This window comes from Caretta caretta, chromosome 3, assembly GCF_965140235.1.
Source record: "Caretta caretta isolate rCarCar2 chromosome 3, rCarCar1.hap1, whole genome shotgun sequence".
Lineage (NCBI taxonomy): Eukaryota > Metazoa > Chordata > Testudines > Cheloniidae > Caretta > Caretta caretta.
In genome coordinates, this window is record NC_134208.1 from 37,444,694 (window position 1) to 37,467,178 (window position 22,485).

The 22,485-nt window shown below is 38.0% G+C and overlaps 1 protein-coding gene across 21 annotated transcripts in view; it reads left to right on the forward strand.

Annotated features, from left to right (window-relative positions):
- The window catches only part of MYT1L (myelin transcription factor 1 like), a 384,710-nt gene that overhangs the window by 267,429 nt on the left and 94,796 nt on the right, over positions 1 to 22,485 (forward strand). For 12 of the 21 annotated variants that reach the window (XM_048845392.2, XM_048845389.2, XM_048845399.2 and 9 more), the window contains 5 exons: positions 6,414 to 7,391; positions 12,032 to 12,166; positions 14,943 to 15,033; positions 17,426 to 17,533; positions 20,921 to 21,132. In XM_048845392.2, coding sequence (XP_048701349.1) covers positions 6,414 to 7,391; positions 12,032 to 12,166; positions 14,943 to 15,033; positions 17,426 to 17,533; positions 20,921 to 21,132 — 1,524 coding nt within the window. The remainder of the gene's footprint in view (positions 1 to 6,413; positions 7,392 to 12,031; positions 12,167 to 14,942; positions 15,034 to 17,425; positions 17,534 to 20,920; positions 21,133 to 22,485) is intronic. The other 9 variants (XM_048845398.2, XM_075126431.1, XM_048845405.2 and 6 more) reach the window with 5 other exon arrangements.

A 22,485-nucleotide genomic window follows, 5' to 3' on the forward strand; every position in this document is an offset into this window, starting at 1 on the left:
AAGAAAATCTTACCCTCTAATCTCTTCCTTGCTTGTCTGGAGCTCTCTCTTTGTCTAATTACATGGCTGATTCTATAATGTCAATGGGAATGTTCCTGAGTACAAACTTCTCATATTCTGCCACCACCTAATGGGAATATTTGTGAGGCAGGTTATTATTCAACATGAGTAAGGGTGGTAGAATTGAGTTGGCAGGAATCGACCCTTAGATCATACCCTGTTTTGGAAAGAAACATGTTTACTGTAAAGCATCATGAACACGCCTCTGGTACTGCATAAATAACAATAATCAATAATTGGGTGGGTGGGGATCTGAAAAGGAATACTGAGAGCACAGGAGGTGATGGTAAAAGCTGTTTGAGCCACAGAGGGCTAGAAAATACCCTTGGCTCATATGGAACAAAAACCAGTGGTCACAAGAGGGATACAAAGGGAGACAGAAGAGCGAGATTAGGATTATCAGAAGAGGGTGAAACTGTAGCTGAATCCCTGCCCATTGAGATGAGAAGACACCCATTATTTTTTACGAGAGCACATTTATCAATTTCATGGTTCCAAAATTATTAATTAAAACGTATGTTGGTTATTTTCAATTTTATCTTAATATGAACAATTAAAGAACATCTTTCTTTGCCATTGAAAGTTCTATAGTTAGGTAAAAATTCTGATTCTGCAAGGGTGCCTACTATTCCTTTTCAAATACCGGCACTTTTTCCTGTTTGAAGGGAAAATCCCAACAACCCTGCACCATACATCAGTTAGTAAGACCAGATAAGAAGTGGAACAGAGAGAAAATGAAAAGACTAACGTGGTAACTGAAAGAAAATAATTTTTTTTAAGGAAGAAAAGACACAGTAAGAAAGAATAGTTAATTATGTACAATATCTGAAGGTCTGTACAGACCTGCTCTGCAGCATTCACTCCTGTTTTACAATACTGAACCCCACTGTGATGTGCTGTGTTCTTCAGCTCAGACTTTCCTTACAGTGTTTAATGACTTCTGCACTTCATTCATTTCTCATTGAGCATTGGCTATTACTTGAATGCTGTAATTATTGTGGGAGATTCTAAGCAGTGGAACCCAACATTACCACTATAGTAAGTGTTTTTTAGGGAGAAGTAGGAAAAAATGACATAGATGTTATATAGTAATTAAAATGCATGTAAGAAATTAGCCAATTTTTTTTATCCTGGATATTGTATTTTATGTATTTGCAAATAGAAGTAAAAAAAGCTGTCAAATATTATACAAATAAATTGCTTTGTTTTTTAATGTAACACACTCACAGCAAAGGAGAATAACAGGAGCTGGGGCAGAGGCAAAGAGTTACACATGGTCAGTCTTGAGTACCTACTGGATCCTTGGAGTCCACATAGATTTTGAAAGATTTGGGGTGTGATCCAAATTCCATTGAAGTCAATGGGAGTTTTTCCAGTTGACTTCAGTGAATTTTGGATTAGACTCTTCCACAGTGTGAGGCCTCTGTTTCCTCAATGGAGGGGTGGAAAGAAACCCTACCCAGAGTGGAAGAATTTGGCAGAAGCTCACTGAGTTTTCCTCACCTCAGTTTCCTCCCTTATACGATTTTTCCAGAAAAGAAGCCAATTTCTGTTTGTAAATCATTTTTGTAAAAATGAAAAGCGAAGGAGTTCGTTTTGCAAACATCTAGAAATTTCGACCTTATATGATCTGAAAGTGTCCCTTTCAACTTTTTTAGACTGACTTTAAAATATTCCAGACATGTTTGTGTGGTGTGTAGACCTATGTATGAACATATATATTTTTCACTTTGTTGGACCAGAAGGAGGAAAGGGGCAACCCAATTACATTGCATACTGAACAGTTAGGAACTGGTGTATGACTAAGTGAGATGAGTCAGGTGTCATAAAAAACAGAGGATTCTGATTGGATGATGAAAAATTCCATCTCTTCAGGAAGCTAGTATAACTGCATAGGTTGGGAATTGGTAGCCATGTTGTTTTCCCTCATGCCCATGAAAAGGCAGATAAAATGACAGGCACACCACAGCTTTGAGAAACCTTTGGTTTGTGAAATCTGTGGCTTTTGATAGGAACGTAGCTACTACTGAAGTATCATTGCCTCTCTCTGCAGAATCTCTGAAACTAAATGCTGTATATTTTCCTTTTAAAAAGAAGGTGCTACTTTGCATGAGTTCTTATAGTAAAAATATAGCAAGGTTTATTCTACCAAAGAGATGTATAAAAATGTACTTGGTAGAAGCAAAGGGAGGAAGCACTGTCGGGAGGTCTAAGTCTTATTCCTGGCTCTCCAGTGACTCACTGAGCGATCTGGAATGGCTCACTCAATCTCTCTGTGTCTCATTTCTCCCATCTGTAAAATGGAGCTAAAAATACCTACCTCACAGGGGTGTTGTGAGGCTTTATTAATTAATTTTTGTAAAGTGCTTTGAGATCCTTGGATGAAAGGTGCTATGGAAAAGCCAATATGCTTCACTTTTGTAAGGGCAGTAATACAGGTACACACATATGTTCAGGTGGCTGAAGGAACCTGATGCTTTAAAACACTGCTGAAAAGTGTCCAGCTACCTAGTATAACAGCACATCTTGATGTTTGTTGTTTCCTATAGGATATGTAAAGAGCAACTCCCATGGTCAAACCCATGGAGGAAATTATACTTTGGCTCATCACAGAACTACTTCCTACAAACTACAAGGTACCCAGTTTACCTCACAAGTGAAGAAATGTTCAAGACACTTAGAGAAACAGACACACAGATTCCGGCCAACAATTAAGTCTTCTCTATTGCCAAACCATCTGTAGACTGACACCACTTACATAAGGCTAGATCATGTCTTAAAGGCACAGCAAGGCATAGTAAGAGAGGAGGTACCCTCCCAGGAGAGAACCAGGAGACCTCCTATTTGGGCCAGGATGTGGGGAGCACAATCTGCAACTCCCCTTATGATTATTCCCTGTCCATGCAGCCAGGCAGCATATAGGAAGGATCAGAGTGATAGCTGCATCCACCCCCCCCCACCCCACTCTTGGCCATTTGTACCTTGGGGAAACATTTTGGTAGCAGCCTATCTGCGTTCCCAGGTGTAACTGTTACAATTTAAGCCAGGTTGTGTAAGCGGTGGGATAAGGTGCCATACTCCCTCCCCACGTAGCCATATAACAGTCAATCAAGATCTCACCTATAATGTGTGGAGTCCTAATAAAATTCATATTATCATTAAACAGACAAAATGTGAGGAACCAGTTAAAAGTTAAACTTTGGTAGCATAAAAATAATAATAGCATGGTAAAATTTTATATAGTTGACTCAAAGGGAAGTAACATTGTTTTGTATAGAGTAATTTTGCCTCATTGTTAAACTAAAATATTTCGAAAATCATGTTAACCAACCATGTTGGGACTTGAACCTTCGGGGTGATGACCATTCTTGCCTGACCCAGCAAAGCACTTAAGTACGTAGCTTCAAAACTAAGCACATGCATAAGAGCGCTACTGGATCTGGCCAGAGTGCTGATGGCCCTGGAGAACTGTACATGCGTCTGTAGTTTTCCTCAAAAAAAGAAGAGAAAAAAAAGAAAAAAGTTACTTCATGCAGTTAATTAATAAATGTTTCCCTAGAAACATAATTGTTTTTAAATAAATATAAAGTGGAAGGCAAATAATAACTGGAGGATTAAAATAATTTATTCCCCTGTTTCCCTCATCAAAGATTCAAACATTACACTTTCTTCTTCTCCACCACTTGCCCCTCCTCCTCCTTTTTTTCAGTTGAATGGGCAGGAGAGCTTAAATGGATAAAACCAAACTCACAGAATAAACAATATTAAAGTTACAGCTTTTATCCAGCTTCACAAGCACTCCAAAGGAATTTATGTCTTTACTCAGGAAATAAGGGATTCGTATTTTGGCTTTGCACTGTAATATAGGCAAAGTGCTACACATTCATCCACTGGTAATCATCCACATGTCCGTCATTCAAGTCAAAACACCAACTCAGAATTCAAAGGTTCAAAAGGTGTTGTGTGGAACACTCAATGCACACATGACCAGTCCTAGTATGACTGAACTGAGAATATATACATTTTCATGTCCTGTGTTTCAATATGCTGTTAAACTCACGTTGGCTTTACAACAGCTTTTGGAAGTTAAAGTCTTAGGCTTGAACACATCGGCATTTTTCGGAGGTGTAGTTTACTGCCTCATTAATTGTTCTCCCTGTTACTTCTTCCACCTCTGGCTGCCTATCAGACACAACTGCAAGAAGTACTATGTGAAAGCAGCAGTTTCCACTGAATATTCTTCATACAGATGGTCCTGGGCTGTAATATTTACAGTAATGTGAGATTTGTTTATAAATTTCATTTTAGAATATGATCATTAGAGTATTAAATGCATTTGATTTTCTTATACCACAGACTAATTGTCTAATTTAAGTACCTACTTCTATGCAAACACATCAAACGGAAAATTTTTAAATAGCTGAACTCTATCTCAAGTCTTGCACTGAGAAAACCAGGTTCTGACACACCTCAATTTTAGTGAACTGAGGCCATCCAAATTTTGAATATCACAAAAATAATAGACTTGTAAACTAAAATAATACCAAGATTGACAATAAAAATGGGTTTGATGACAATGAATTGGGTTTTCTTATCAGCTGAATATAACACACATCTTTACTTGTTTATAATCCTCTATACTATACTTAACTAGCTAATGTAGTTTGTACAATATACTACCCTCGGATCTCTGCTCTTCCTTTCCTAGACACAACCTAATCCGCTATGTATATCAGTTCTGCTGCTTAACTACAGCTTCCTCTCATCCCGGGATCCCCAACCACTATGTAGCATGAACACTAGCATGTGGCTAAAGTATTATATTTCTCACTGTTAAGCTTTGTATTTTAAATACTGACTTATTCTTTTGTCCGCCAACCTGCAGAAAATATTCTTTTATGCCAAAAGCATGCCTGTCAGCAAATATTAGTAAATTAAATTCTCTTGCTACCTGAAATTTCCCACTACATTTTGTTTAACCCAAAGCACAAAGGTCATAGCTAAGAAATTGTTATATCTACAATTGTACCAAAATACATCTGAGTCCCTATGATGTTAGCTTATGCTGATGGGCCAGCTCTTGAGCTGGTGCAAATCAGCATAACTCCATTGATTGAGCTGGCCCAGTGCATCATGCTAATTACTAAATTGGGGAAGTCCTTTTTTAAAAAATGTGAGTTACTGTTACATATAAGTGCTTGCAGCAAATATTCAAAATGTTTGAGTAGCTAAGTGTCAAAATATATTTTATATTGTGTTTTTAGTCAATAACAATTGACCTATGTTTATTTAAGAACTTGTATGATGGTGATGCACATTAACTTTTGAATTACCATGAGATATATCCAAGGGTATCCCTGGTGTCTCAGAGTGACTCATTCTATTCACAGAGTTGCCCCTCTGTTACTCATTAGTTATTGGAGCAGAACTCGTAAAACAGAGTTATGATGTCTCATCTTGTGATATTGTGATGTACAGGATAACAAGCCAAAACAGGAGTTATCTAATGTGGCCTTTGTATAGACAAGACACTTTGGATAGAAGCCAATGTCATGTATGTAAGCGAATCTAAACTGGGGATAGTGTAGCTACTTACACTTATATTGTACATACTGTTATTTCTACTTTCCTTTTATGCAATGATTATCACAGTTTTTTACTTATTCATAGTTTGCAATAGCTGAGCAATAGATTTTGAATTCTAGCTACGGGTGCACTTATTGAAATGTATTTGTACCTCTTTGTGTACTTGTCTTGCAGTTGTTTTTCATATAGCACTAATGATGTATATGGTGCTTATATAAGAGCCAATTCTCTTTTGGTGTACATTAATTAATTAAGAAAACAGACCCTATAATGCTCACTCTTTTAAAAAGATGGGAGTGAGGAAAGTTAAACCAACCTAAGGAAATATAATAGTTTGAATAATATAATTATAATAACCCCAATAAAACTATAAATAAAGAAGTGAAAGGGGGAATAGAAGAATTTATGCCTTAATATTTTACAAATAATGCTGATTAATAAAATTTTGTAAAAATTGTCTTTTTTCCTGCATAATTAATAGTTTATTATATGATAAATTAAATAAATTAATGGTGCATAGCAAATATATAAAAATGCCCTTCTGGGCTTTACAGATATTCATTTTCTTAATACAAGTGGTTTCTACTTATGTGAACATGGGTCTTAGTGTTCTAGAGCTTCTGTATGATAAACAGTATTTGACGTGCAGTTTGTTTTCTGTCCATGCTATTGCAACAACAGTTCCAATTCTAGCCACTTTTTTTCTTTTCTTTTCCTTTTTCTTTCTTTCTTTGTTTCTTTCTTTGTTTCTTTCTTTTTTTATGCAGAAGACCATCAAATGAATTGTCACAATACTCGAATAATGCAAGACACAGAAAAAGACGATAACAATAATGATGAGTATGATAATTATGATGAACTGGTGGCCAAGTCATTGTTAAATCTTGGCAAAATTGCAGAGGATGCAGCATACAGAGCCAGGACAGAATCAGAAATGAACAGCAATACATCTAATAGTCTGGAAGATGATAGTGACAAAAATGAAAATATTGGTCGGAAAAGTGAGCTGAGTTTAGATTTAGACAGTGATGTTGTTAGGGAAACAGTGGACTCCCTTAAATTATTAGCACAAGGACATGGTGTAGTGCTTTCAGAAAACATTAATGACAGAAATTATGCAGACAATATTTCACAGCAAGATAACAGAAATATGAACTTTGTAATGCTAGGAAAGCCTATGAACAATGGACTTATGGAAAAAATGGTGGAAGAGAGTGATGAAGAGGTGTGTCTCAGCAGTTTGGAATGCTTAAGGAACCAGTGTTTTGATCTGGCTAGGAAACTTAGTGAGACAAACCCACAGGAAAGAAACCAGCAGCAAAATATGAATGCTCGTCAACATGTCAGGCAAGAAGATGACTTCCAAGGAAGAACGCCAGATCGGAATTACTCTGACATGATGAACTTAATGAGGCTTGAAGAACAGTTGAGCCCCAGATCTAGAACTTTTTCTAGCTGTGCAAAGGAGGATGGGTGTCATGAAAGAGATGATGATACCACCTCTATTACTTCAGACAGGTCTGAAGAAGTTTTTGATATGACAAAAGGTAACTTAACCCTGCTTGAGAAAGCTATTGCTTTGGAAACTGAAAGAGCAAAAGCCATGAGGGAAAAAATGGCAATGGAAGCTGGAAGGAGGGATAATATGAGATCATTTGAGGAACAGCCTCCACGACAACTTTCTGGGGATGACAGGAAGCCTAAATCCAGTGACGGCCATGTCAAAAAGCCATATTATGGTAAAGGTAATATTTCTATATACTGTATGTTGTGTCATGAAAAAGTGTGAGCTAACGTGCTAATAAGTGATGCTTAGAACTCTAATGTGAAGTCATTGTTTATTTAATTTGTATGACTATGGCGTGATTCTAAAATAGCATCATGCTGTGACTACCTAATAGAACAACTCATTCTACAGTGTTAGAAACATGTACAGTATTTCAGTGCAATATCATTTGGCTAAATAGAAAAACATAACTTTTCAGGGAAACAAAACAAATAAGAGATCATGTTGAAAGAGGCAAAGATGATTCTAACAGGTATTATGACTAAAAATATGAGGAGAATTGCATTGCATACTTTATTGAATGATGGGGATTTATGTAGCAGTTAGTCAATCAGCTATGAAGTGCATATTTTACAGATTGGATTGGGTAGGTGGCATCATGATTTATAAAATTATCATCAAATGACAGTTATTGATGAAGCCGCTCCCATCTAAAACGTAGAGTTGCCTGATAGAAATTGAACAGTATCAGAATGACCGATAACATAAGATAGGGGCAGTGACTGCACATTAATTATCTTAAGATACTAAGGTAATGGAAACCGTTTGCTATGCAAGGCATAGTGTGGCCTGGGCTGAGATCAATAGCAATTTCTTTCTTATATGCATTCCACTTCACTGGTTTCATTCCATTGTGGAAACAGTTAAGGTGCTGCCTTAACCATAATTATATCTATATCTATATATATATAGATATATGGATATAAAGTTAATTTTAAAATATGTTTTAATTTAAAGAATTATCCTAGTAATGGTGTGTTTATATTAACACACCCCTCTGTGTGTGTCCACATATATATGCATTAGGGCTCTGTCCTATACAGCATTCAATACCTTCTGAAAGTTGTTGAACACCCTGAATTCCTATTGACTTTAATGGAAGTGAGGGCTCTGCATTTCTAAGGAGGTGATAAGCATGCTGCTGGATTGGTTATATATTGTATTTCTTATAGAGAAACACCTGGTTTCATCTCTATAATTTAGACTGTGGGTTTGGGGCGGTGGGTTATTTTGTTTTTTTCCATTATAAACCTCTGATTTCAAAGGGTGATAACATGGCCATAAAATCTGGCTGTGAGATTAAAGTTGGCACACCACATCTCAGATCAGGAGATTTTTTATTTTATAAACAAGTTTTAAGAGGGGGAAATAGCCAGTCTCTTATAAGTTATACAAACAGGAACATGGAAGTTATTGGTTTCAGAAACTCGTCTGCAATGTAGCTTAGAAATTTTGTTTGCTTTCAGACACAAAGATTGTAGTCCACTGTATGAACTAGTAATGTTGGGTGTTTGGGGAAGACATTGTTTAAGTTTAGTTAAACAGTTATTCCATAGCCATGTGGATTTTTCTATTGTTTGCATGTGACACATAATAGGTGTATGTTCCCTTCGTAATGTGTGTATGTAACAAAACCAAACAGAACATGTCAAACCAGTGCTGACATTAAAATCCTTAAAACAGTGTTTTCCAGATCTGCCAACCCACGAATGCTTAGGAAAACACATAAACATATATCTCTGCAGTCGCCAAAGGATTAATATAGTAGTAGTAGAAATATGGGCTTCTTATTTCAGTGATTTCTAGAGCTTCCCTGATGCCAACCTACTTCTAAGGACTGCCCGATGAATTAGAGATAGGCCCAAACACAACCCTTGGATACAAAGGAAAGCCCTGAAATTTATGGTAGTTTGGATCAGGAAACTTTACAGCTGTGACCCTTCTCTGTTCTTCATAGATGAAAGGCTGGAGGAGAGGGGGAGGAGAATGATTCCTTCCTCACTCTAGACAAGATTGAGAAAAACAGAATATTGCAGTGAATTAGAGGGGGGATGAAAGAAAGGGAGTTATTTATGTCATTCACTCTCATATCACATATAATCTCCCAAACATGCTTGCAAAAGTTCTCCAAAGAGATGAATGATACAATTAAAGGGAAATATTCTCAGGGTGGAGGTTTCTAGGAAGAATCGTAACTCCTGTCTTCTCTCTTCAGGAGCTCTGCTCTCAGAGATCACTGAAACAACAAAGGCACGGCAAGCCACCTTTTTTTCTTCCATTTAAAATCTTCCAGAGACTCTTTCCTCCAAGACTGATGACTTTTAAAACCTTGTGACCCAGCTTGGGCAAGCTTTGCTCAGGCAAAACTGCCACTGTGGCAAGGATTCAGTGAGGATTTCAGGATTAAGCTCTTAAAAAAAATTAAAAACAAAAAAGTAATATTCTCTATTGGAGGAAGGAATTCAATAAGAGCAGATCAGCTAGTCCAAATATATACGCGTTTATATTGAGAGGTGAATATAATCCTGAGCCCTAAGTTTTCTGCATAGTTGCATAGAGTTTTAGCTGGATGTCTTCTATTAAGTCAATGGGAAATTGTGCAAATAAAATTCCATGCAAGTTTTGGAAATGTAAGATTAGTGTGCAGCATCTTTTCTGACTTGCTAGACCATAAAGGCTCTTTTGGAGCTCATAAACCCTATTATTCTAAGGATCTGAATACTCAGGAGGATTTGCATGGCACTGTAAGACAAGCTCTTCAGCTGGTCTAAATTGGCATTCCTCCACTGACTACTATAGAGCTACATAGTTTACATCAGCTGAGGTTCTAGTCCGTGGGCTCTAGAGAAGCCTTTATGGTCTATTGTGTTAATCATCTGCATTTTAATAGTCCTTGAATACTGGTATATTTACATTATACTTATTTTATTTATTTTTATGATTTATTCACTTATCTAACACTTTCCCCACATTTCAGTGTGCTTTATACAAAGAGTTGTACAGAGTTGTGTGTGAGAATGAAAATGGGACTGGTGGTCTAGTGGTCTCAGCACAGGTATATGTGGAAGGAACTCCTGAGTTCTAATCCTAGCTCTGATACTGACTCCTTCTGTGCCCTTGCGTTTAACTGCTAAAACTCAATTTCCCAAAGTGTAAACTGGGGATAATGGTATTTACCTACTTCACAGGGGTTTTGTGATGTTTATGCGACTGGACAGAGCTTTGAAGATGAAATTTTGTAAATAAATACATTTACCATTGAACAGCAGAAAACATAGTACTGTATGTTACACCTGACATACGTGCAAACTAATATAAAACATTAGCAATTAGAAATGCATTTGTGACAGCTAAGTTTAAAGTGTGATATTAAAAGTTAGTATTGGAAATTAGGCCAGGAGAGCAATCACCATATGATAAAGAGTTTCTCATAAGCCAAGATGGTTGAGCAAGGGTTTGGAATTTAGAAAATGCAACAACCACATGAGACTATAAAAATAAAAACCTGCAACTGAATGTGAACTGTGGGTAGTCTGTACACTTTATCTACTAAAAAGAGATTGCACCCAAATCTCTAGAAGTACTGAAAGGGTCCCTTGATGTCACTGGGGTTGTACCTGCTAACCCAGGGCTGATTTTTACCATAAGACTTAATAGAAACCTAATAGCAAAACCTTATTTCCAAAGGCAAAAAAGCATAAATCCTGCAGCAAAGAAATAACAGGAGCAGCATAAAATACATAAAAGATGATAGATCAGTTTGGGTTCTGAATTCAGGACTGATGGAAGAACTAGAATGGGTGATGATGTTTGCTTTTAGCTATTAACTTAGAATAAGACGGAATCTTTGTAGCCAGAGTAGCATGAAACGTTTTTCTTAAATACTGGTGTATAAATCAGGCAACAGTGTTAAAGATGATGTGGTGTAGCTTGTATTACGTGCTGAGTTGGAAGCCCTGAGATGTTACTTTACAAATGTTCTATTACAGGAAGCAAACTGACGAAATATGTGATCAAGTTCTAGTTCAGGAATAATTTCATCAGCAGTTCCATTACTTTCTTGGCAGAAAACAATAGTTTATTGAACAGAAGTCTCCTGAGGCCCTTTCGTTGACTTGTACACAAAGAAACAAACCGCATTATAGAAGATTATTCACCTTTTAAGCTTACGAATACACAAACTTTATAGATGCATGATTATAATGGCCCAAATTCAAAATAAGGGATTGTTACATCTGATTAGATCTTTTACCCTATCATGGCTTACTGGAGGAAAAAAATGCTTTTATATGCTTTTGTATTCTACTACCTTCATAAGGAATTTAGGAAAATCAGTGTCATCTGCTTAGAGTGACTTTGAATAAGGATATATTTGTGCTGAATCGTTGAATCCAGTATGCTAAGGAGCTGGGTCTGCTAACCTCAAGAGACTGAACTTCTATGACAGTACATTTGCAGGCTTCAGTACATCAGGCAAATAGTACTGAAAAGAAAGGGGGAACCAGCTAACAGTTTCAGAGTGTCTTTACACTCTTAAGTTGATGCTTGCCAGGAGAACATTGATTGACAGTGGTGTGGCTTTGCTGTAAGAAGGTCACTCCCCAATCACTATGATAAGTATTGCTGGGATCATAGGAGCCTGTGGTATGAAAAGAAGATAACGGGAACAAAAGTGACAAAATTGTTTTAAGAAGCAGCAGTTTTTTCTTCTAGTATTTTTAAGAACATTTACCAAAGAATAACTTGCAACAGTAAATGAACCTTCTTACAGAAATTTGGAAAGCATAATTCACTTGACACATTTGTTGTAAATTATAGATCCCTCAAGAACAGAAAAGAAAGAGAGCAAATGTCCTACCCCTGGGTGTGATGGAACTGGCCATGTAACGGGGCTTTACCCCCATCACCGCAGTTTGTCAGGATGCCCACACAAAGATAGGGTCCCTCCAGAAAGTAAGTCCACATTGTTTCATGGAAACTGGGGATAAAACTCCAAAGATTTTTCTAGCATGCTTTTTCAACCTTTTTTATTTCCATTTTATGGTATGGTATGTCTCAGTTAAGCATCCTGTTCTGTGCTATAGTTTTTTTCTTTATTCCATCATATTCATATCTCTAATAATTTTTAAACTAAAAAGAACAACTTTTAAAGCTGTATTCTTTGATTCTGAGAATGTTAGGTTATTTTTAAACAGATGCATTCAGTCTGCAGGGAAAGATTTTCCAGAAACACTGCACTGCTTTTAGTTCTGAGTGCCAATGTCCCTGTTGTTTAGTGCAGGAACAATTGTGCTTTCAAGTTTGAAAAACTCACCACCCATTTTATTTATGTGTTTATTTATTTGGAGACATAATGAAGAAATGTACATTATAAAAAAGAGAGAGAAAGAGAATTTGGTCCTGTAGTAGTAGTATCCAGGATTTTGAGCCATACTCTCTTGTCATTTACTTGGGTGCATCTTCCCTTAAAGTGAATGAATTCTGTGAGGACTGAAGTCAAAGGAAGTTGCACTTGTGTAGAAGAGAGAAGGATTTGGTCTTGAAAGTTTAAGGCAGATCCTCAGCTGGTATAAATTGGAATAGTTCCACTGAAGCTAACTGAGCTGTGCTGATTTTATACCAGCTGAGGATCTGGCTAGGGTCTGATTCTCTTTCTTACTTTCACTGGTGTGAAATGGGACACCATGTACATCATTGAATTCTGTGGGCCTGTTTCTCCATTGTCTTGCAAATTGAGGAGTCATTTACACCTGTGTAAATTAAAATGGGTGCAAAACCCATCCAAATCGGAAGGGCAACATTTAACACCCATTTTGTACAGATGTCCAGAAGTCTCCATGCAGAGAAAAATCAGACCCAATGGAATTTCACTGGTATAAAACCAGTGCAAGTGAAAGGAGAATCAGGCCCTTAAGACTTACACTATAGAAGACCATGAGCCTGATTCACCACTGCACAACTCCAGTTTTACAGTGGCATAACTCTGTTAATGACAGTGCATTTACTGACATAAAACTGGAATAAGGCAGGTCTGAATTAGGCCCCAAATCACCAAGAAAGTTGTCGTCTCAGAAAGGGAAGTCAGAACTGTATTAGCACAGAGAGAGAGAGTCTAACACAAAGTCTTCTCTTTCATAGCCGGGTTGTTCTTTCTAGAATTAAGATAATGAAGGAACCTCACGGCATCTTGGTTGATCTGTGACTACAGCAGATTAAATTAATTCATTTTTCCATTTTTGTAATTTGACCTGTAATTTTCTGAAGTACAAATATTTTCTCAGGTGCTTAAAGTTCTCTCTCATTTTTTGTAAATGGTGAAAATAAAGCTCTTTAGAAGATGTTGTAAATCAAAGAAGAATATAGCTTTAAACTGTTTGCATGTTCCGTAGTTACTAAAATGAAAAAGGTGAGCTCATCTTTTTATTTATTTATTGAACTAATTTTCCTGTTATGCTGGCCTTGTGAAGCATGTTTCAAGAACAGCTTTGAATAGCAGGAATTTCAGAGTAAAGCTTTTGCATCTGCACACATTTTAATACACTGCCAGTGGTGGTGGTAATGGTGGTGATGATGATCTTTGAATCAGTCTCTATGGATTAAATCCTCAAGTGTCTGCTTGGTTTTTATTCAATTCTTACTCAGCCAAAGCATTCGCTGATTTCAGCAGAGTTTGTCTGAGTGAGAACTAAACAATGACTTCATGAGTACATCCCATGTGAATAAAATGGGAGCTATTTGGAGAGGCTGAACGGCCTAGTTCTGTACATTAATGCACTAGCCATCCAGCTTTAGAGACATGGATTCAGATATGTTTCTTGTCATACAAAAGGAAAGGCCCCAGTCTAGTTCCTTGTTAATGTACCTCCGTTTTACAAAACCTCTTGATAATTTGGCCCATTATAGCAAGAGTGTTGAAATTCAGAAGAGAATTGCCTTGAAAGAATTTGGGGGCAAATCTTGCACCCAACTTGCTAAAGCCAATGCTACCTATTCCTTACTCTCATGATTAATCACTCCACCAGCCCTCAACTTTACAAAGTGCTTACTGCTTAGGAGTTTCTTTTCCATATTTTTTTTCAATTTGCATTCTTATAATTTAAGATTTATAGAGAATTAAAATAAAGAGAAAGGGACCAATTCTGCCCTCATGCTTACATGTGTAGTAACTTCCATTGACTACACCCATTTGACTGTGGGCAGAACTGGACCCTAGTAAAATTGAATTGACTTGCATAATACGGTCACATTCTGCTCTCAGTTGTACTGATATAAATCTGGAGAAACTCAATTTTTTATTGGTATCACTGAGAGCAGATTTTAGCTCACAGGCTTTATTATAAGTGCATAAAACTGTATTACACAATCACAATCCACACTTTATTACTGGGCTGATCCCGATCCACCTGTTACTATTGAGCTGATCAGTGTTCAGCATTTATGTATGGAGAGGATGTTGGGAGTTTCCTCCTTCACCATCACAAAGAGACACATTAATTATTAGATTCTGTAATTTCCATAATTCTCACTGTACAGTGTTACCCGTGTTAATGCGCATAAGGTCACGACACCTCCTTCCCTCATCAGACTTTATTGGTTACATGTATTTTGAGGAATGCTGGTCGTTAATGAATCCTGGTTTTTGGTTTTTAAATGGTTTCATATATACTGGGACTTGATTTTTTTTTCTTGCTTTCATACGCTGCTGTTTTCTCTTACTCTCCTTGTCAAGTTCTTGCCATGCATGAAAATGTTCTTAAGTGTCCTACACCAGGCTGCACAGGTCGGGGCCACGTAAATAGCAACAGGAATTCTCACAGAAGGTAAGGAAGCCATCACTGGTCTAATAGTCTAGAGAGAACACTGCTTCAGAGCTGCAGCACTTCTTGCAGTCTGTTCTGAGAGTGTGTGTATATGTGTATGTGATTTTGTTCTTTTGTTTTAAAGATGGCAGATGGTGCTTAGTGTGCTTTATTTATTCATTTTGCATCATAAAATCCTTAAACTTATTTTACAATGTGAAGAGACTTCTGTGCAAAATTAATTTGATTCATGTAAGAAACGTTTTAAGCATCACTTGCTTGTTTTTATTTATTTTTTTAACTTAGCTAGAGTTGTATTAAAAGAAGCATATGACCCTTAAGCAGAAAGTAATAGAAGAAAGAAAAAGACCGCAAAAACTATCAAGACCAGGACAGAGTTATGGTTCATATAATGTTCATCTTTATGAGTGATGACTCCATACTGCGTGAAAAATTCCACTCTAATCATAAGAACAATTTTGTATGAATAAATAATAAAAACCATTTCAATTACATATATATTATACAATTTAAAGTTTTCTACCATCCAAGGGCTCAACCTGAAGTCCATATTTAGGCAAAAATTAATGAGAATTTTGCCTGAATAAGAAACAATATGGAAAAGTACTTTTGATTTTCAAGATGAGGAAAGCAATAGAATTCATAGAAATTATTCTAGAAACCAATAGAATTCCACACAAAATGATACTTTTCTATAGAGTTTTTTAATCATCCTATAGAATGGACCTCATTTTCTGTTACATCCTAGGGATTATTTTTAAAAACTTACAGAAAAGTTATCATTTCTATTATATTTTATGACTTTTCCATAAGGAAATTGAGCTCTACATTGTAGCTTCCAATGGCAAAACCCAGGGAAGGTGGGCAGAGAGCACAGAAAACTACCCAAGGTTCCCATTACTGAGCTCCTTTTAACATGAACTGCAGCAAGATGGCTTGGGAGACCACAGAGGGTATTGGCGGTATGGTCCTCCACGCTTACAGAGCTCTGGCTTCACCGAGAGTTCTTATCTCAGCTCCATGGATTCCCTTGCAGAGGACCAGTCTCTTTGGAATGCTCTGTGGCACCTCCTTCTTCTCTGGAGCTATGCAGCCACTGGCTGCCTCCCACTAATGTCATGCAGCACAGCAGCAAAAGCTTCGAAGGGGACTCCATGGCAACTAATGCTGCAGCAGCACTACTGACTTCTGTTTGGATATCTGCTAGGATATCCCCGGTGTCTGAAGAGGAGCATGTCACTGGAGAGCAGCTGCCGCGGGCACTAATCTGAACCTGTGTAGAGCCCCCCAACCTTTCCCCCTGTGGAACTGAGACAGAGGGGTTGCCATTGGCACCCAGGGAGGAGTGGAGGGAGCATTCTGCTTACCTCTTTCTGCAGCTTTTGGGGCATTTTGCTCTGCTTTTCCCCTCCCCCCCCCTTCTTCTATTTTTCTTCTGTTGCGAGGGAAGCATCTGGGCCTGAGTAAGATTTCAAGCTGAGCCCTTTCGAGAGGCACCTCTGTCTCTAGTTTAAAACCCTATGCCACCGAGTGCACTGATTTGCCTTTCACTTTAATTTCTTTTCCTGTGGAGAACACAAGGAGCTGCGGTCACATAACCAAGCAACAGACAATAACAAGAAAAAGACCCCTCCATTGTCAGGTCACAGGATTTTACAAATTCACTAAGAGCACCATCTGCTGGTACCAGGATATTTATTTTCCACTGTTCTAAATCTTTTCCAGCAGAAGCAGACTTATTAACTATCACTTCAAAAATAGTTCAGCATTTGTAAATTAGAGTTCAAGTCCAGACGTCTTAGTTCTTTTCACGTTACGTGACTAGAACGACCTTTAGTGGTTTAACTTCATGAATAAACAGCAAGAAAATATATTTTTGATATAGGTTTATAGACACTCAGTCAAATTCTCCACTGATTTATACCCCTCACAACCTAATTGAAGTTAATGAGGCTGAATGAGGTGTGAAGCAGCACAAAATTTCATCTGTATTGTGTTGACATTGAATAATCTGCATCAACCATTTCAGTGACAAAATGTATATGAACAAAAGGGCCACGTTCTGCAAACAAAGCTGCAAAGTAAATTTTGGCTTATATTCTCCTCTTCCTACCTGAATGCCTGTTAACTGACATCCATGAGAGTTCTGCCTGTGTACAGTAGGAGGAGAAGAATATTGTATATGAGATCATCCATGCAACTTTGAAAGCAGAATGTTGCTCAAAGACAGGAAGTCTATCCTAGAGGAAATGTATACAGAAAAGGTTCTGGAAACTTTTTTCCTCCAGATTCTTCCTCGTGCTGACTAAGGAGGAGAAGGAGTAATTGGATCAGTGCTATAATGTGAAATTTCTCAGGACAAGACAATTAAATTTCCTTTCTGTAATTGCAGCCTCTCTGGATGTCCTATTGCTGCAGCAGAGAAACTGGCTAAAGCTCAAGAGAAGCATCAGAGCTGTGATGTGTCAAAATCAAACCAGGCATCAGATCGGGTTTTAAGGTATTAGAAATCACTATAATACTTAATACTATGCAAAATTCATCACACGTTAAATTAATCTGAGCATTTATATTTATATACGTTGTATATACATATATATCTCCCTTAAAGAAGAGTTTAGAATTAGGGCTTCTGGATCCAATTTTCTCAGCATTATTTCCCAACAAATTTGCATGGGGGTGGGCTGGTAATTATTTTGGCAAATACATGTAAAGCCTGAAAAGCTCATTTTTGTCTTAGGCATTGTTTGGTGTAAAGCTGACTGCTGGAGTGCAAAGTCTAAGAACAGTGTGAAAAAAAGTTGGTATCTTTTGGGAATAAACTAATATTTACCGGTAAGTCTTGTTTTCTTCAGCAGGCTTTTACTAGTAAATATCAGTTTAAATGAAGACCAGAAGCCCTACTTGCAGTACTAAATTGGCAGCATACCTTTTTATGGAAAAAATACCTGATCTAGTTTAGCTTCCAAAAACACTTAAGGGTTAGTTCATTGTCTCTGTTTTGCTCCCTCCCCCACAGAAGGGATTAAAGGAATGGAAATACCATTCCATTGGTTTAAATTTTGATGGAGGGAGGAGATTGAACTAATCTGTCATAATCACCCCCTCTCTCCATGCATTTGGGACTCAGCATTTATCCTATGCACAATCCAGCTCGGCACTATTAAATGCACCTAGCGCTGGGCCAGATGTGGGTGGAGAAAAATGTGGCTACTGGGGGAGCTGAGAGTTTAGGGAGCAGTGCAAAGGCATTGGACTTCTGCATGAGTGTACCAGCCCTATATTGATGCCCCAAGAGCTGCAGAATTTCACCATGGATATTATGATATCTGTGGGTTAGGATGGCCACATCCTTCCCTTCTCCCCATGGGAGAATTTGAAGGACTCTCCACAACTTCCAGCACACAGAATTTTCTAGGCCTCCCATAAGTTTCTCTCTGTCAGGTTATCATTTTGACCTAAATTTTAATAGGGTGACTTATAATGAATGTTTCTTACTGTTAAAGGAGTCATCTTTCTTTGAATATTCTCTCAGTACTTCATCAAAATCTTGATGGCATTTTCCAAACCCTTGTGTTCTTGGGGTTGAGAAAACAGAACGATGTCCTGCATCAGGAAAGCTAACGGTTATGTAGTGAATTTGGATTTTTGTTTTTCTTTTCCCAAGTGTTTTCAGTAGCTTTATCTGTACCGGACCCAGTTCTGGTTTCACTTTTTTCAGACACTGTCCATGATACTTTACTCAACAGTAATGCTTTTAATAATAATAATAAATATCCATTGAACAAAATCATCAAATCTTCATTAGCAGGATCACACACAGACCAAAAATACAGTGGCTTTCACTGCTCTTTAGAGAGAAGTCACAGGAGTCCGATGCCATGCAGAGGAAGCTGCTTTTCAAAAGCAGCATCTGGTTCTCTGGCAGACTCCTTAGACAGCTGTTTTGGCAGTTTTGCTTTTGCCTCTGGGTCTTTCATGTGTTTCAGATCTTGTTAGGCAGCCCGAGTATGACTGTCATCTCAGACACTACTTCCCTTTTACCTTTAACTCTTGGATCTATTTAAGATGAACGTCCTAAGGGTTGTCTTATAAATTCCACCCACAGTGATTGATTGGGGACTTTATGTGTTCCAAGTCTAAATCCTGTGAACTGATCTTACACTTGTCTCCATCCCACCTGCATTCAAAATGTCTTCACTAATAAAAAAAGTCAAATTCATAGGATTTTTGCTCTGCCAAAAATTTTAGTTTTGTTTTGAATGTGCACTATGTGAATTGTATTTATTTTCTTAAATGAACATAAACTATATTGGGCTACGCCGACTGAGGATCTGGCCCATTGTATTTTGTGAAAAGTGAAGAGAAATTTTCCAAAGGAGCCCAACATACAAAAGAAAAGCAAAGGGTACGGTATGAATTATATAATTTCTTGGGTAATTTACACCTCAATCTCTTGTCTAAGTTCTATGAAAATGAATTCATCCAGAAATGCAAACTACTAAAAATATATTAGTATTTCTAGCTGTTTATTGTTTTCCACTTCATCAGCCAGCAAGGCATGATGGCTCTTCTGCATGTGACTAAATTAGTGTTCCCCTGAATGCCCCTTCCATTTCCACGTTATAATTGTGGGGGAAAGAAAAAGGGCTTGATCCTTTGAGGTACCAAGCACCCGAAGTCTGCAGTTAATCACCCTAAACCCCCTTAAAAAATCAGTGGGCTTTTAGGATGCTGAGCACCTTGTAGGATTTGCTCTCTAAGGCCCAGTCACACAACACTTTCTCACATGAGAATTTTAGATGGTACAGCCTAAGTCTGTATTAGCTTGCACTCCATCTCTTATTGTGTTGTGGGACCAGCCTATTGAATGTGGTGTGTGGAGCAGCCCCAGGAGTCACAGTTCCCGCTAAAGCCTTGCGTGCAGGAGCCAGAGAGACTGGATGACAGTTCAGAGGCAAGAGGGACTGTGTGGGTGCCGTGTACGGATCTCCCCCTGAAGAGGCGGACCCCAGCTTCTTTTGTGACAGGGCAAACCACATGCAAATAGAATCATATAATCACAGAAGATTAGGGTTGGAAGAGACCTCAGGAGGTCATCTAGTCCAACCTCCTGCTCAAAGCAGGACCACCCCCAACTAAATCATCCCAGCCAGGGCTTTGTCAAACTGGGCCTTAAAAACTTCTAAGAATAGGGATTCCACCACCTCCCTAGGTAACGCATTCCAGTGCTTTACCACCCTCCGGGTGAAATAGCGTTTCCTAACATCCAACCTAGACCTCCCCCACTGCAACTTGAGACCATTGTTCCTTGTTCTGTCATCTGCCACCACTGAGAACAGCCTCGCTCCATCCTCTTTGGAACCCCCCTTCAGGTAGTTGAAGGCTGCTATCGAATCCCCCCTCACTCTTCTCTTCTGAAGACTAAATACTGTCAGCAGAATTCAAAGGATGCTCCCTGAGTTGAGTAGAGCTCTTAGTGCCGTTTTTTACTTCCAGTAACTAGAAGAATTTGTCTAAAATTTCTACCGGTCTTTTTGTCTCTCTCTAATCCACCTTCCCAAAGAAAGTACATTGTTATATAATGTAATTTCACAGGGAAGGAGAAACCCTTAAGTATTTTTTAAAATAGAACTTTTCACCAATTATATTGTTTTTAGTCACAGAATACATTTAGCGCTATTATAATTAATTTATCCTAAGCTTTGCTCCAGAAAATATATATTGTTTGTCTGCTGGAAACAACCAAACCAAACAAATACAATAATATATTGCTGTCTCTTGAGTGCAATAAATAACTCAGATTTTCTAATCTGAACTATAAATTGTGCACAGACACAATAAACTGAACTGCATCTAACAAACTGTACATATCTTTAATTTCTAGGCCCATGTGCTTTGTTAAGCAATTGGAGATCCCTCAGTATGGCTACAGAAACAATGTCCCCACCACCACACCCCGCTCCAACTTGGCCAAGGAACTAGAGAAATACTCTAAGACTTCGTTTGAATATAACAGTTATGACAACCATGCCTATGGCAAGAGAGCCATAGCTCCCAAGGTGCAATCCAGGGATATATCCCCCAAAGGATATGATGGTAGGAGGTGCACACTCTTATACATGAGAGACAAGTTTACAGTTAATAATGTTGTTGTATATGTAAACTTCATAAAAATAAGACATACCTTCATGTTCATACAGTATTAAGAGGAATGCTATTCACAGCATGACATTGTTATGTTTAAGTTATTTTTAAAGACTTTTCTAAAAAGCATTATTTTATATGGTGCTTGCTGCAGGATTGTTGCACTGAGAAGAGAACATCCTTAGCTATTCAGTTCTTGGGATGTACTGAGTCTGCAAAAAAATCTACAGAGGAGAGCCAGTCCTTGTGGCACAGTAGCAGTGTATTATGCTGCCATTTGGGAGGACCTGGGCGCATGGGTTGCATTAGGAATCTTGCTCTTGTATAGTAGTTTAGGAAACTCATAAATGTAATGTGCTTGCTCTCTGGGGAGAAAACATGGACCTCATTGCAATTCAGCCCCCTAGTCGTCAATTAATTAAAAGCCCCTGCTCACCTTATCCACATGAGGATTCCTGTTGAATTCACTGTGAGAACTCATGTGGGTAAAATGATCGGGATTTGAATGAAAGTGGCATCAACACCTGTCTCTGAGGCTATTTCTTCCTTCTGGGCAAGAGAAAGTGTGATGGTGGTGGCTGGCTGGCAGGGGAGAGGAGTTGGACCAAGGAACAATACCCCCTAGGGCCAAAGAATGAAGGGCTGGAGTTGTCCCATTTTGGGATATTCCAGACCTATCAGTATAACATCACAACATTCCCTTCCTCTCTTTCTTATGCAACATGGAACAATTTATTTTCTAGATAAATTCATCTTACAAGATAAAGTGCTTGGGGTTCCTCACTGACTAGCCTATGAAATCCCAGATTTTGTTTAGTAAATTAGGAGTAAGTGTGGGTTAGTGGAACAGTCTCTGCTGTTGCCTCAAAACAGACTCTGATTTAGAAAAGTAGGTGAGTGGAGAAGGAGGAAATTGTAACAGCTGCTGTCCCCATCTTTCCTATGTTTTTTGATAGTTAAGTTTTCCTATGAGATCAGTAAGCAGGTTGTTTCACACTAGTAGAGAGGGTGGAAAAAGGCAGACATTTCTGAGTAAAAGTGCCTTAAACCACCCTCAAAGGAACAACTTAATAGAGATAGAGGGCTAAATTCTGATAAGTTACACCATTTAAGTCAACAGGTTTGCACTAAAAATTCTACCTATTATGTACATGCTCTGTTTACTCGCTAGAAACTGAATGAATATGTGTACGTGTTCTCGTGTAAACAGCAAGAATTTATCCTGTTTGAGGCCCCATTTAGCAAAGCATTCAAGCATTTGCCTAACTCTTATTGAAGTGAGTTGGACCTAAGAGCATGCTTAAA